At 37.6% G+C, this 17,106-nt stretch overlaps 1 protein-coding gene across 2 annotated transcripts in view; it reads left to right on the top strand.

Moving 5' to 3' along the window:
• Window positions 1-17,106, top strand: part of DISC1 (DISC1 scaffold protein) — a 211,521-nt gene that overhangs the window by 158,742 nt on the left and 35,673 nt on the right. For both annotated transcript variants that reach the window (XR_008436078.1, XM_053972179.1), the window contains exon 10: window positions 9,759-9,819. Coding sequence is in view for 1 of the 2 variants with exons in the window: in XM_053972179.1 (XP_053828154.1) it covers window positions 9,759-9,819 (61 nt within the window). In the remaining variant the exon portion in view is untranslated. The remainder of the gene's footprint in view (window positions 1-9,758; window positions 9,820-17,106) is intronic.

Genomic DNA, 17,106 nt, shown 5'->3' with positions numbered 1-17,106 from the left:
CACTCATCCTACTTACAATATAGCAATGCAGATATTCAATATGAAAGGCAAGACCTTTAATTTCTTTCCTTTATGGACATTACAGGAACAGAGGTCTTAGGGTTTAATTCAAACAAAATGTTTTCTATTGATGCTGAAACTGTCTGCTTCAATCTAGAAAGAGATTTTGAGTAGTAAAAAGGCTGCTTTTTTCATCTTTCTAAGCTAAATATGAATTCTCTCTTAAAAAACAAAAACAAAAGGCTACAGGGAGCTGAAATATTTTATAGTTTATCCAGATAAAGAGAAGATGTAGATTTATGCCTGGCTCTGGTGACCAAAGAGGGTATTAAGGGAAAAAAGATAAGAAAGAGAGGGTAGCATCAGTGAAGATTACATGGTAATCTGAAATGTCCTGGAGTTTGTCTTCCATTGGAACATCATTGGAATCCCTTTTTTATTATGCAGTGTAAAGTGGTGTGTATAACTAATTTATAAAGTGCACTTTATCACCCTATGTGAAATCTTATGCCTTTGTTGTGACCACCTTAGCTTAGAGATATTCAAGCTGTTGTTTTCAAGAGCTTTACTGCAGCAGTTTTGCACTAGGAAGTTAATAAGAAAACTAGCAAAGAATTTACAGTGTAAACAACATTTTGAAGTCAACCAATTAAATTAATGATCCTGTCTTGAAAGCAGTTCAAAAAACATCTGTCCACTCAACAGTGTACCATTGTGTCTGTGACTCTGCCCTTTTGGGTGCTCAGGATTAATAGAAGCACTTAGAGCACGTACGTTCTTGTAGGTACATCTGTTTTGCTCAGCTGCAGTAATTCTCCCACTTACATTGTGTAAATCTCTGCCCCAGTTTTGTGTGTAAGGAGCAGAGAGGCTTTTAAGGCATCACTGCATGTTCATGGTCAAAAGCATCATGTTTACATTGATATGTCAGGCATAGCCAAATATTACTTGTGTGTTTAATGAAACTTGTATGCCGTTATGCGCAGGTTACATAATGTCAGGAGGAAGCAGCTAGGGCAAAGATTATTAGGGATTAAGGAAAGTGATATATCAAAGCTCTCTTGTCCCTGAAATAGCTGCAGAACAAGCTCTGCTCAACCTCTCTGCTGAGCAGATTCACATTTTTTCTTGTTTGGAAGCCTTTTAATTGCATTGCAGAAAGGATGACTGGTACAGCCAACAGTGGTCAAGTAGTTTACCAAGAGTTTCTGAAAACTTCCGTGTATGTGCGACACTGCTTCTCTGTATCATGGTCTCAATGTCAGCTATTTTTTTAAAAAGAAATTGCTGCTTCTCTGAAGTTTCAAGACCTGTTTTAGATCCTTGGAGGGAACAGCAGTACAAAAATGTAAGCTAGTGCTATTTGCAGGTAAAGTTTGTAAGCCTTGATACAGGAAGTCCCTGCTTTATTTGATGTCATTTCAAGGTTGTTAAAAAGTAGCTTGGAATTCTGAGTATTCTTTCTCAATTTGTATTACTTCTAACCTTCAGTATATACCTTTAAGCTCCACTTTGCTTTCTTTAAAATTGTCTGAAGGACTGATGTCTTAGCAATTTGTTCTACTATGAAGGTGCTTGTGATTTTCCTTTGTCAGTGATTACATTGGCTTTTTAAACACTTTCCCCCCTTTTTGTGTTGCTTTTCAAAGCTCTTATGCTTGTATGCTGCTCTCCCTTTAATCTCTTTTAGTAACCAGATTCTACAGCAGTATTTGGGGGCAAATTCCATTTTTCTAAATTTTTTTCTGTGTTGCAATGATGTGGTTTTGTTCTATAAAGAAGTTTTGTTCTATAAAAAAATTGAACACAATTTCTGCAATAATTAACAATATTTGTTGAAGTAAAAATATATTTTATCCTCTGACGTAGGGCTGTCTGTCTGTAGGTGCCTGAGTTCTTGCTAATTTGTATGGCCTGAATAGCAAGCATGTTGAGATAGGAAAAGAATAATCAGCAGTATTAAGACTAGCATGATATTTTTCAGAGTCCTTTTAGAAAAAAAAATTCTGGAGGGGTTAGAGTGATTGAGAAAAATCTTTGGTCATCTTTCCTTTGTGACCTTAAATTAAGAAGCCGAAGTGGGTTAGTAATTTAATATATTTTTTTAGTTGCAATTTAGGTACTGAAGCATTAGGTCTAAGACTGCATATGTGGAAGTTCAGCAGAACAGCCACCTGAAACCAGCTACTGTGTCTTTTAGAAGCCTTGATGTTGTTTAAGGGCTGTGACATGTGTCCATGGTCTATGGATCATCCATATTAGCTGTAAAGTATCCTCTTAAGCCAAAAATTAAATTGTGATTTCACTTGTTTTATAGTTTGTCTGTCAGACAAAAATGTTTGACCTGTTCCTGCCTTTCATAACATAGGCATTAGGTGTTGTCAGTAATTGTCATGGAGCTGAGCCCATGCATAAAGCCTTAATTGTTCTCTGTTGCTTGTCTTGGATAGCTGTATAAAGGGCTCATTCTGGGTCTTTTTATCTTATCTAACAGTGTTAAAATAAATCTTACTTCCAGGAAAAACTTGTGGCAATTCAAGTAACGAGTTTGAACTCTTCTGGTGCCTTTGCACATGTTGAGTCTGGTTGTCTTGTTCGGGTGAGTAATGATTTCCAGATGATGTCTTGTGACTGCTGACAATCTACAGAGGACAAGCTGAACACATGGCTCTCCTTGATGTTCAGGCTTTGCTTTGTGAGGAGAAAGGAAAAAAGGAAATTTTTTTTTTTGGAGTGGGGAGGCTGAACAGATGGTCAGCAGAGGATTGAAGTAATAGGTGGTAAACAGGCAGAGAGGAGAACCAGGTAGGAGAAAATGTAAGCAGATTGCTCTTTGATACCTCTGCCTTCCCCTTCATTCTTCCCCAGTTGCATAGTAAAGAATGCAAGAGAAATAAGAATAGAAAGTGAAAGGAAACTTTTCTCATGGGTTTTGGAAAAGAGATGATACTTTCAATACTAAAGTAGGTTAATAAGTTGTGTAACAAAGTGTAAACAATTATTCTGGTGGCTGCAGAGAAGCAAGGAAAACAGGATGGTCCTATACATGTGATGGAATGGGAGAGGAAAACTCAACCTTCACTTTCCCATAGGAGACTTCAGGAGCCTTCATCCCCTGAGGATATTATTGGTGAAGATCTCCAGCATTCTTCCAGAAGTGGTACTATACAGTCACTCTGGAGCTAGAAATTGTGCATGAATCCATGTCCTATCTAATTTAAAAAAAAGTTAAACCTGTCTGCAATGAAGAAAACTTTTCTGGGGCAAGTTGGCTTATTTATGTCAGCAGTGTAAAGCAGAGAGAGAGTTTCGTTTGAGCACAGATTTCCCTGAAGTGAGGATGTTGTCATCCGGTACCAAACACATGCAGTAGGAATGGTTTTTTCCCTGGTTTTCTGCAGCCAATTTAAAATTCCATTTAGTGCACTCCAGTCACTTGTAGCTTTTGAATCATTTGTGGAAAAGTAACCAAACCTGTGATAGGGAATCTGCACCTAGCCTATGGTTACTACAGAGGTGGTACATGCAGGGCAGAAGTTGGAAGGCCAAGAGGCTGCTTCCAGACCTGGGGCTGCACAGGTGGGTGATCTGGTGCTATACGCTTTGTGACTCTCCCTACTCTTTATATAGTCTCCTAAAGTATCAAGGCCAATATTTTTTCATGTTATTATGAGCTCTGGTGACTGCTGGGCCTACTGCCCCTTCAGTTTAGAATCAGTATGCTTGCTTTGATACTGGGTAATAAAACAATGCGTAAAATTTCAGCTGTTTTTTTTTTTTTTAAGGTAAATTATTTACTGAAAATAATTTGCCTCTTTCTGCCTGCTGTCTCCCACCATGTAGCATGGAAGAAATCCCTGTGTTTGACAGATTTTTCAGAAATTTGAAAGAAACTCAGAAACCATGTGAAAGTATGGTAATTCTCTTGAATGTAGGCAATTTAATCATCACAGAACTTGAAGGGTCACCTGTCTCTTTGGATGAAAAATACTGCATGCAACAAAGAAGGTTCAGGAGGCAGATTCTGAGAATGTCTGTTTCTCAAATGTACCTTTTTATGCAGGGTGGTTTTCCCCTGCTCCTTGTCACCTCTGCAAACCTTTTATGCCTTGCTCAAAGACAGAATTGTCAGTTGTTATAAGCAGAGCTGCTGGTACCTCCTGTCATTTCTCTTTGTAAGATCTATTTTCTGGGTTTTTTTTTTCTTTGTCAAACTTCTGTTCATTCTGAGATTTTCCATAACTTGTATCTGCCTTGACATCTAACTTGAGAGCAGAATGTGGCTTCTCTGTTAAAATCAGTATCTTCTGTATGCTATCTATGTTTAGTTGTAATTTTTTGCATCAAAGGCAAGGTGCCACTGGTCTTATTGCATGCTCAAAATCATTGTTGCACTAAGGTCTACAAATTAAGCCATCTAAAAATATCCTGAGAACTTTGACACAAGCAGAAGGAGCATTTTCTTTGCCTACTTCTGCTGTGTGTAAAATACTGCTATCTTTCCAAATGACCTGGAAAAACTTGGCCAAAATTGGCTTTTATGTGATCTCCTAAAGAGAGGAAGCTGTTTCTCCTGGACTTGCAGTGCCCACGCATTCCCAGCATGTCTGGAGGTTAGACTACACTTCCTCCCATTCAGGATGTACCAACGTGTTAGGGAGAAATTGAACAGTAGACACTCTGTATCCAACAGTATCCACAGCTCCAAGGGGAACTTCCTGAGGAAGGAGAGTTGTTCACACTGTTTCAGTCTTTTCCTGTTTCAGTGCAGTATTAGGGGCAAAATGCTGTTCTGTCCTGTGTTCTGGCACTTTTATATTTCTCTATTACCCTGCTGCTCCTGAGCTGCCTGCCAGTGCTATGCCATTTCTGTGGCAGGACAGTATCCTATTCTCCAGGCTAGCTGCTCACAGAAGGAGGGAAGAACCTTGTGATTGAGTTATGGAATCATCTCCAGTTAGGCAGAGAATATTTTCAACTCCGTTAAGTAAGATTGGGTTGTGTCTTTAAACGTCTGGCTTTCATTTCGTAGATGTTCAGTACAGATGTTTGTGTTTCCAGTTCACCTTTATGTAGTGTTTCTAATTGCAGAATAGTCAGTCTATTTGGACTCCCAAATTTTTGCCATCTCATCTCTGGTGGCAGTAGTTTCCTCAGTTATTTTGTGCTGTGTTGCAATGTTATTCAGAGGATTAGTGCATTTCTTAGAACAAACCACAGTTACTGGAAAAGACAGATAATTACTACGTTTCTCAGTATTTACGTCATTACTGGATGACAGGGAACCAGCATAGAATTTCATTTGCCTTTTTAAAGTATTTACACTTTTTTAATAAGACACTTATTTTTATGGTTTAATTCTGACTTTTTCTGTTCTTTCTACTTGAATTCCTTGAGAGCGATGCATAGGAGAGTGGCAATTGTTCTTCACAGAGCTTGTTCTTTGGGATTTTCCCCTGTCTGTCTGCAGGATGCAAAATTCCTTACCATTCTGTAATCCAAAATCTTGTTACTGGGGCTTGATAAATCATCTTGACATGTAGTTGGGCAGCTAAGATGTCATCTCAAGTGTCACTCTTTTCAAGTGAACCTTTAAATATATCAAAGCCATTCTTCAGTTTTTCAGACCCCAACTTCACACTTTAATGTAGTACATCTTTCATGACAGAAAAGATCAGAATTATTTGCATGGAATAATTTTCTACTTTCGTTTTCTCTTAGTATTAATAACAATTTTTACATTTAAAAAGTATAGCGACAGGAGAAGCAACATGTCAGCCTTGTTCACACCTAATTCTGTCCTCAGATCAATGTGTGTCTATGCAGTTATTTTTATTTTTATTCCTAGATCCTTAAGTCAGGCAAAAATGTCATTGAAGTCAGTGGGAGTTTTACTCTACCTAATATAATATTTGAGAAGGAACATTATGCTTGTGGATCAGAAAGGCTAATTTTGTAGATGTCAGGCTTGTCATGCAGGCAGGTAATGTCTGGCAGTTCTTTTTATGCTGGGTGTTGATGTAGGAGCTATTGCATCTCTTGCAACCTTTAATTTTGTGTAAAACTATGTGTCATTATTCATCCACACTGTCTATCCATAAATAAAAGAACAAGAAAAAGAAGGAAAAAAAAAAAAGAAATAATACCTTCTAGTATGGAAGGCAAAAACTTTACTTCAGACTTTGTGTCTCTTGGACTCGGTGGATGACTTGTCTGGTAAAGAACTACTGATCTGTGAGAACAATTGTGATACTGACTACTATTTTTTAAGACCCTTATTCAATTCTAAAGATATATTTTTCTGAGTTGCCAAGCATTTACATCTGGAGCATCCATATGAACACTGGGTTTAAGGTATCTCCAGTCAAATACTCAGGTTTTATAAAGTTTTAGAAAATATTGATCATAGAATCCAAAGCATATCTCATAGTCCATAGGTCTTTTTAAGTTCAATTTCGAGGACCAAAGAATAAGAGACATAAGAATAAAAGTAATGATATGCTTTCATGTGCGAGCTTGAATAATCTTTGTAAGTAATAGAAATAGCATTACCCTACTGCTTTCAGATGAGAAATGACATATAATGATACTTTAAAGGAATGCTATGTAGGTTAATTATTGAAAGGATTTATGCAGCTTCTAAAATGGCAGATTTACATTCTGTAGCAATTAAAAGGCCACCACAGGAGCTCACTGCTGCTCCTCAGTTCTGTCTGACCAGAACTGATTCCAAGACTGGACTTTGCTGCTGTAAGAAGGAAGAAAAATATAAGATAAAATAAGGGAAAGAGATGCTGATTCATTTTTCTTCAATTAAGACTTCACAAGAGAAGTTTATTTTTAGTCTTAGCAAATAACCTGGTGTTCTGATCTTCTGCGAGTATTTATACTTCTTTATTTTAATAGAGAGTTTATACTTCTTTATTTTAATAACTCCCCTCAAGGCCAGTATAAGCTAAGCATGTAAATCCCCAGAGAACTGATGGAAAAAGGCATCCCATTCACTTAAATGTAAAAATAAACCATTTGGCAGGCAGAGAAGAATCTCATAAATTATTATTTCTTTTCTTTCTCTGTCATCTAGTACTTTCTTGGACAGGTTCAAAGCACATATAGTTTCCTGTTTGCATGTTTTTGCATCCAAGTGATGGTGAATAGATTCATTAAATTAGAACAAAAAATCTGCTAATCTGTTGCTTGTCTTCTATGTCGATGGATGATCTAAAAGGCTGAAGTGTTTGTTGCAGTGCTGTCTACAGTTTGTTGCAAGGGAAGTAACCTTAATCAGATTTTTAAGATATGTTTTCCTTCCAGCAAAATCTCCAGGTCACAGCTTTTCCAATTACATGGAGAAGAAGACAAGGAGACAAAGCTAGTCTGGGGAGCTTTCTCTTTCAGCAGCAAAGTTTGCATTTCTTTTAATGTAGTTAAAACATTTGACAGGAGAGTAGGGTTTAGTGATGTGAGGTGATTTCCAAATGAGTGTTAGCTTTTTGCTGACCGACTTTTGACTAGTGGTGTATTCTTGCCTATTACTTTTTGTCATTGAATAATGCTGATATATTAAGCTGTGTGATTCAAGGGCATTTTAAAATTGCATGTAGGGGCAGGACTGAACTGTGAAAGTGCGAATTAATCTATCAGGTCAAACCCAGTTAAAAAGTGACAAGCACAGCAGGAGAAATTGAAAGCAAGGTTTATCTTTCATGTAACGTAAGAAATCACTATATAGGTTAGAAACAAAGTGAGTGTGAAACAGATTCTCCACCTCTTCTCATCCCTCTCCAAAAATTAATAATATCTGCTGACTTTATTATCCGAAAGAATAAGGCCCTGAGTTGTAACAGCTCATGTTGAAGGACACTGTGACAGTGGCAAGAGAAGGGGAAGTACAGCACCCGAACACCTTGAAGCTATTTGCTATCAAAGCGTGCACTGGGCCTCAGGTCAGCACATTTGGGTATTGATGGATAGGGAGTTTGCAAGAAGTGGTGGCCGTTTTTATAAAGCTGTAGTGTGTCATTAAAGAAAGACTTGCCGTCTTGCAGGCTCTCCACAGGTCTACAGGAAGTGTAGGAATAAAAGCATGGTAAGAAAACTGTGAGCTTTTACTAAGCCCTGTAGTTGTTACAGAACTGCTACAAGCTAAAGAAAGTTATTTAGTCTCCAGTGCCATTGCAGAAATCCTTATAAACCCTTTTGCATAACATCCATCAGCACTCTTCTAATGAGTAATTGGGCCTGTGAATGTATAAACTAATGCAGTTGTCTATGTACAATACATTACTGCAGAATCCTGCTTCCAGACTATTGGAGCTGTGGTGGGTTTGGGTTTTTTGATTGTTTCAATCTTTTTTCTTGTTTGGTTGGTTTGTTTGTTTGCTAATCTAATAAACTCGTATATCAAGCAAAACAAAAGAAAACAAACAACGAAAAAGTAAATCAACCTTGCAAAAAGTGTTCTATACTTGCCATTGCATTGCAGACAGCCTAAGTGATGTGTGTCTGCAGGTGAGCACCACCTCCTGCAGACAGTCAATGTTACACTGACTGTGATGCTTGCTGCTAATGGTATTACCTCAGTGAACTCCTCTGTGTGTATGCTTCAGCTCAGCTGATTTGGCTAATGCTGAGTTTTCAGGTCAGGCTTTAGTGGGCAACATTCGACTTTGTGAGGGGAAAAAACCAACAAACACAGAAGGGGGAAAGCACTTGTGTGTGTAAGCTGTGCTTGGAGCCATCATGTTGTAAGGAAGGTGGGGGAGATGAGTGGGTAAACTCACAGGGTACCTGATCCATGTGGCATGTTTTTCCCATAAAAACAGTGATGCTCTGTAGGATGCCTCTTCATATAAAGTATATATTTGATGTACAGTGAATTAAAACTTTAAAAGAGACAAGTGATTTACGGTCCTACTAGATTTGGACTTTGCAAGCAGCTGTTAGGGAGGAGGGAAGAAAAGTTGTTATATTGTGGAAATGGTTATTATCTAAAAGCCTCCATTTTTCTGGAAGAGGTTTACTTTCTACCATTGATGGAGTGCCAATGGTCATTCAAAAGAACAGCTTTGTTGTTGTGTGTTATGGTAAGTAGTCCTTTGGAGTGTCTTCTGAGTGAAGAAGTTGTAGAGACTCAGATGATATCTAGGTCTGAACTTTAAAAACAAACAAACATACACACAACTATCCCTCCAGACACCAAACCAAAAAAAACCCCCAACCTAAATTTCATAACAATCTTGAGTGGTATTTCTTTTCATTATATAGTGTTTTGGTTTTATCAGAGAAGTTTGATACAAGATTGATAACAATTTAAAAGACTGTTGTGCCTGAACTGATGCATTTGTTAGGCTGGTTTACTTCTCCTGAAGATAAAGAGGAGTAATGGGTACTGCATGGGTAATATTTCTTTTATGGGGGGATGATTTTTTTTTTAGCTGTTGTCCTTGTTTTTTATTTTGTCAAGAGGAAGCTTCTACATACTGTGTGTTTATTAGTCTCAACATTTTTCTGGCCCAGCCAAGAGGTTAATGCATTTGTTATTGATCTATTATTATAATATAGATACAATAGACTTTCAAGAAAAAAGGGAGAAGACACCCATACTGCAATTTGAATGTGAAAAAGTTTAATGAAATTCTTATTCCTAACTGACATGTGTAAAATATGCGGGTAAGAGATGAGTTGGTTTAAAAAAAGAAAACCTCCATAGAACTGTACAGTTACGTCATTACCTAACTTTGGCTTTTATTTTGCAGTGACCAGCGTAAAAGAAAATGCTGAGAAGTACATGGAAATTCTGGAGGATAAACTACATAGGTAAGGATGGTATAATGAAAACCTTTGAAATCTTAAAAATGCTTGTACATGCAACATTGATATGCATAAAAGTGTTAAGGAGCTTGCATTAGAATAATACCAAAAATAGTTCAAAGTGGGAAATACCATATGTGTTAAGAGCTCTGTTCATGGCTGCATTCAGCAGCCTGGCAATGGGTGCAGGTAAAAGAAAGAATCACTGTGTCCTCCAGTGCAAAGGGCTGCTCTGGAGCAGCAGTGGTCCAGCCTGAAGTATTGGGGATGTGACAGCTGGGGAAAAATCACCCTTCTGCTCCTATGCAAAAGCCAACACTGAGCAGGGCCAAAAAATCCCTTAGCAGAGTTCTGGACATCTTTAGCAAGTAATGACAGTCCATATAACAGTTTTGAAAAATGCCAGTTTGGGGCACTGCAGAGAGCAAATACAAACCAAGACAACAATAGAGATATTTTAAGAACTGAATCCTAATGCAGAATTTACAGATTTTTATGCCCTTTTTTTTTTTTTTTTTTTGAAACAAATGCTAACATTTCTATTTCCTTCTCTTGCTGTGTGAAGAGGTGACCCATCTGACTTTAGGATTCTCCTTGAAATATGGTTAACAAATATTACAGTGCTGTTGTAATGGAATCTTCTACTGAGTGAACTTTGCCCTGAATGAGTATATTTGTATTGAAAAAGGCCTTCATGGTTTGCGATTGGAGTTTGTGTCTTAATAAAATGCAATCCACCAAATAAGCACCACTTCCATTTCCATTACTGAGCAGATATAATTAATAAATTGTTGCCCTTGCTATTTTTTGTTGTATTGTTAGAGAGGTTTCTATATATATAGTTTTGCTCACTCATACTTTTGAATATAGAAATATTTATTTTACTCAACTCATAAATTTAAAAGATATTCTGATCTGAATGAAAAATGATGGAAACAGACCTGAAGATCAAGCTTTGTTTTTGTGTGCTGCTTAACCCTCTCTTAACATTTTTATTCTGTATACTTCAGTCCATGAGTTTAAGACGAGTCTTAAGTACTTTGTGTACTGTCTTTTTGAAAACTGTACTCTTTATTAAAAAATAAAGTATAGCAATATGTTTTGATGCTTCTAGAGTATATGGATTTAATTGACATATCAGGCTCCCAAATGGATGTAAATTTCTCTTTAAGTATTAAATACTTAGAGAAGCTGTATGTTTGTTCCTCCTTCCAGAGGTTTATCACATAGAATTTGCAGGTCCCAGATGAAGGTTCAGTCCTGAACTTGTTTTCCAAGATGTGTAAATGGTATTAGTCTCAAAATAGTTCAAGTAATTAAGAACTAAGGATTTGTTTGAATATGATGGAAAGAGCAAATCTTTTTGTCAGAAGGAACTTTCCAAGATACTCTGTTTTGAAAAATATTTTATTTTTATGCTAATAAGGTGGTTATAGATATTTGATTTTTATAGATTCTTTGTAGTTTCTTTAAGTAGTTAGCTACACCTGCTTTACAGCTTGAGCAATAAAGTAGAAAAGCAAGCAAGAGCCCCAAACCCTGCCCCTGCTTAGAGCAGTAATTCTCTTGAGTTTCTCCTTTTTGGTCTTTATATAGATGCTCAGATTACTCATTTGTATATATCATAAGCTAAAGAAAGAGTCTCTAAGGAAAGTTTAAAGACTAAGTTTTAAGATTACATTTTAGACAGAGATAGAATTTGCATCTGGCTCGTGGATGAACTTTTGGGGAGGCTCTTGAAATCAAAAGAGGATCAAGTCTGGGTAACATGAATTCAAATAAACCTCTAAAGCTTTTCTCCAGATGAAACCTGTAATTTTGCCAGGTAATTTTTCAAATAGAAACAGCCTAGATTCAGAACCCTTCAATTTAAGATACAGCTTCAAAGTAGAGCAGAACTTTTAGAAATGTCATTTTTGACCTCTTTGTAACAGAAGGAAAAGGAAGTTAATGAAGAAATCTCTTAACAAAACAGCTTTAATGAAGATTCAAGTTTCAAAAAGTCAGTTTTGTCAGTTTATTTCTCTCCCCCCTCCCCTTTTCTCTTTTATTTTCTTAAGAAAAGTTTGGAATATATTCCTCTTGTCTTTTTTAATGGAGAGAGGGGAGGGGAGCCTAACCTATTTGCTGGAATACCTGTTGGGGAGGTTGGGGTTTTGGGTTTTTTGTTTGTTGGTTGGTTGCAATACTTTTCATTGCGACCTAAAAGATGCATCCATTGTCATGTAGCTTAATAGAATATGTTTCATTAGGAGTGCTACTCTTTTGATAGCCTTGTATCTAAAGAAAAAATGGGAAAACATGCATTGACAAAAAATGGAAATATGTTCAGTAGCTGATAGTTTCACCCCAAGGAAGGCGAAGCACCCACTAAGTATACAGATTAATTGATGTTGTTTTTTCCTGATTCACAATATAGGTTATATTCTGACAGTGGACTGCAGTCATTGAAGACAGTATCCTCCAATAAAAGAATGAACAAATAGCATGTTTAATAATGCTGCTGGCTGTCTCTTTCCTAGTCACCAGCATAGATCAAGCCATTCTTCAAGTTTATACATTAAATCGTTGGCTGCTCTCTTAAGAGTGTAAATACCATTGCTTACCTTCTGTTAGGAAACAGGAGATGTGCAAAAGTGGTGAGAGTTAGGATAATAAAAGTGAGTTCAGCAGAGACCTCTGTCTGTGTGAATATCTGAAGTACAAGTTTTGTGTGGGTAACTTCAGCTTATCACTTGAGCCATTTAGGAGAGATTTTACAGGAGAAATTTACAGTATTTGCTCTAGATAATTGAAATTCAGATGAGCATCTTCTCATGGGACCCTTGTTCTGCAACAGAAAGCAGGGGGGTTTTTTTCATTTCACTTATTTCTACACCAAGTGAAGGTTTTGCTAGCACTTTATATCATTACCATGAATAAAGTGGACTTCCACCATCCAACTCTTCCAAAAACCACCAAGTTCTGCCATAAGCTTTAGTCATGTAAATGGGTGAGGGTCACAAACTGATCCTAGTCAGAGGGCTGTAAAGCCATTAAAGATTTCATCTTGAGCTGTTAGTGCCTGTGTGTCATGTTACAGAAACTCTGATGTCTGCTATAGGGAAACTGCTGTGCTAAGGCTGCTGAGTAAGGCTTTCCAAAAGGTTTGCCTCTTGTCGATGGAGCAGCACAGGCATGCTTGGGAGTGCCATATGGTCTGTCTTAATTTTGTGAAACCCATGACCCCCCTCAGTTGTGCTGAGGGCTGTTCCAGCAGCTGGTAGCATCTTAGCAGTGCTAAGATAGGACTGAAATGTCATCTTTGCCTGCCTGCCCCCAGGACTGTGTGTTTTCTACTGTGCTTCCAAGAGACTTCACAGCCCCATCCCTTGCTAGATAATGATCTGATCTTATTTTGCTTACCAGCAGTTCTGCTGCTGGAGTGTTAAAATGCAGGTTAGACAAAATACTCGATCCTTCTAGTGACTCATTTAGTTCCTTTCTTCTTCCCAGCTGGTCTGAGTCATACACAGCTGTGAGAACATTAGCTCCAAAATTCTGAGAAGCAGACACTTTATAGGTGATGATGCATTCCTTTATATCTCTTGGCCCACATGGTGATGACTTCTATCCCTTATCATAGCTGCCTCAGGCTGGAAACAATTGTTTTGTACTAGCTGATGTAAAGATGACATTTCTTGAGCTGAGGGAATTTAATGTGATTTTACTGTTCTCCAGACCTCAAAAGATTATGCTGTGACTTCCATTCATCACAAAAACAGGGCTTTTAAGGGGCTTTTCCTAATTCCCAGATAGGAATCATGAAATTATTTTGGGGGAATAATATTGTTCAAGAATAACTAGTGACAATTACACAAAGGTGTTTTATTGAGTTATTTTCTGTGCTATCCTGCATAAATATAACAAGATGCAATACTGCAGTGACTGTACTTTGCCATTGTGTAATGATACAGCACCAGGTAACTTTGCAAATGTGTGAAAAACCTTTCCTCTTTAATTGACTCTTTTACTGTTTGTCTTGGGTTCATTTTCTGTTCAACAAAACAGTGTTTTCATATTAATGGTGCCTTTACCTTTGCTTATGGATACACTGTAGGGAAAATGTGGAGTCTTACTCTGATGTAAGTTGTGCTCATCTGCATGGCTCCTCGTTCACTGCGGTTTTAAGATAGTTGGCGTGATAAAGGCAACTTGCATTTATTGAAGCAGCAGAAATCAAGCTCAAGGTTGGTTTTACCTGATCTCATGTGTGGGTTTTTTTAGGAGTTTCAATCAAATGTCACTTGCCTAGTTCAGAACAAATGTGGCTGCAGGCTGGTTGCTCAGACTGCTAGGGCATGCACATATTCTGTATCAGAAACAAGGGTTTCTCATGCAGGCAGTGCTTTTAAAGCGTTTGAGGATGTCATCTTCACTGAGATCCCACCCCTTCAGGCAAGACATAGGATGTTCTGAGGGTCCCATGCCATAAGAGGACAAGTCAGGATTAAATGCCACCAGATCACCTTCCAGTATACATGAAAATGAACAGTCTTAATGGTAGTCTTAGAAGTTACTGTCTTTCCTTATTCAGTGTTAGCTTACATACCGCATGCCTCAGGTCTCCTTTATAAAATACTAAGTTTCAGAAATGGTTTTGAGAGCAGAGCTGGGTATGAATGTTCTGAATAGCACAGCACACTAAAAGGACATTGTTTCATACTGCTGATGGTCTTAAAGGTGATCTCAGAGCACATCAAAAGGTGTATCCTTGCAGATTTGTAGCTCTCTTTCTCTGTTGTTCCTGTATGTATGGAATATTTAGTGGTTTAATTTAACATTGATTATAGAGGAGTCGTTTTCCCAACTGTGTTGTTTGCTTATGACTTCAAGCTGTTGTTTATGAGAGGTCCGTTTCTTCATGAAAAAATGCCCTTGGTTGGCAGTGGAATCATTTGTGTTGCCTTCTGTTGCAACAAAGGACTGCAGGACTAGGCTCAGGGTGATTAACTTAAGTACTGAAAATTTGGAACATGTTTAGAAATTGATGCTGCATGAAGTGAACATGTACATAACTTGCCAGATTCATAAATTTGGAAGAAATCTTTGCATTCTCCAGTGACATTTGAAGGTATTCTGCCTAATCATGGTTTGCTGTTCTTTAGTGTAAAATAGTTTCTCTCGACCATGCTGTGTAGTTTTATCACATCAGTGGGTACACAAAAAGCTTTCAACCACTACCAAATAATTTCTCATGTTTCAGTAATGTGAAGAACACATTGCAGTGTCACCAAACCCTCATGGGAAAAGTCAAACACTTTACTTTGGACAATCCCTTCTCCTTGTTGTGAACAATACAGCTGCTTTGTTTCAGTTGCCTTATTTTTCTGTCTACACAATAGAGGCTGTCATGAAAACAGGACTATTGTTTTTTAAAGGCTTCTGTTTTCCTGATATTCTTTTCCAGCCTGAAAACATCAGCTCTTGTCATACTACTTACTTTGCTGGGCAAATATTATGATACTACAAACTGAAGGATTATGACTTTCAGCCATGTAACTGGTAACAAGAACATAGGAACTTGTGACTAGAAGTAACATTTTAAAGGTGTTTCTATAGGAGAGGGGAAATTTGGCAAGATCACACTGATTTCTTGGGACTATTGTAGCAAGGGAAGTTTACTTGCCCAAAATACAAATAAAAGGAGCTGTGAATATTGAAAAGCAAATTCCTAAGTGTGTTAGTTAATAATTTACAGGTGATTTTTTGCTATATTGCTATATTGGCCCAGTCTTATTTGGAAGATATGTCCTCTTTTTTTAATAGTTTAAGAAAGTTTCACAGTGGTGAATCCAATTAACAAAGAAGAAAAATTTAAGTATTCTTTCTTGTTCTATTTTCCCCTCTGCTTTTTAAACATTGTGCACTTTCTTTTTTTGCTGTTCTTTAGTTGCTCTGTCTTAGAAAGGGGATTTTCTGATTCTCCTCCTGCTCTTCTCTTTATTCTGGCTCTTCTGTCTTCCTTCCTTGGACTTGTCTCATTTCCACTTTTTGCATTTTATTCTTACCTTTGTTTTATTTCCAACTTTATCCCTTAGGAGACCTATTTTTTCCTATCTCTTTTGTGTTTCATGGAGCAGGAGGAAGTTGGATAGTAGGAATATAATAAAGCACTTTCTTCACAGAAACCCTGTTCTCACCTTTAAAACACATCAGATTACTTTTCAAGCTGTCTTATTCTGCATGACCACAGTGCAGGTTCTCACCAAATATCCTTATTCTCTTCACAATCACTTGCATTATATTTGAAAATGTTTGCAGTTTCCTGACAAAGTATAGCATCTTGGAAGCGCTTAGTAAATTTAAATAATGTCAGAAGAAATTTGATGGTATTGCTTCACAGAAGTGGATTAGCCTAGATAAAGTGGGTCTGGAGGAAAGGGTGGAATCTTCACTATGCCTTTCATTTCTGGTTGTGGAAAGTGTAGCTAATGCCCACAGGGCGTGGAAAAGGAAATCATCGCTATTGAAGTGCAGCAGATTAGAGTTTCTAATCATGTTTCTGCAGCATAATGTGCGTTTTATCATCAGTGTTATCTGGTGCCATGTGCTAGTGGAGATCCTTTGATAAACTCTTGTCTGTGCCAGGATGGGACTCTCTGTTCCCAGCCTTGAGCTTGTCTTTCAGCCCTGGCAGAACTAATACCTATCTACAGATGAAATGCACGTTGCACAAGCAGTAAAAATGGAGGGCAAAGAATGCAATCTGCTTCTTGCACCAAGTCAGAAAAGATATTTTTAAAAAAACCAAACAACCATTTCTGTCTGTGGCATCTAAAGATAGGAGATAATTGCATTGATGGAACCCACCATGCCTTTTGTGTCAGTAGCAGGAATCTTCTGAATTTGCAGTGATAAAATTAATTTTTTGCTACAAGGGAAGGAGAAAGTTGTTTTAGATCCTAAGGAATCATCTGCTGGTTTAAGGTGTGGAGGGAGATATTGCAGAAAGGGAGGGATGAGATAGGTAGGTTTTTGAGCCCCACAGTACTCTGGGGTAAGAGGACATAACACAAAATTTACTTTTTCACTTTAAGTCCCAGTAGACAATTAGTATTGCACCAATGTATATGTGTTGCATATAACATTTTTAATGACTGGCTTCTATAACACATGATAAGAAGTGGAGAAGGGCACAAGAATTAAGAATTCAGAATTTGTTATTGAATGTTTTTTGTTGTTTTTTGCCTGTTCAGAGATGCTGGGTCACAAATACTGATTTTTAACTGGGAGGTGGGGGACCTGTGGCAC

This window comes from Vidua macroura, chromosome 3, assembly GCF_024509145.1.
Source record: "Vidua macroura isolate BioBank_ID:100142 chromosome 3, ASM2450914v1, whole genome shotgun sequence".
Lineage (NCBI taxonomy): Eukaryota > Metazoa > Chordata > Aves > Passeriformes > Viduidae > Vidua > Vidua macroura.
This window is presented reverse-complemented; position numbering and strand designations above follow the sequence as displayed.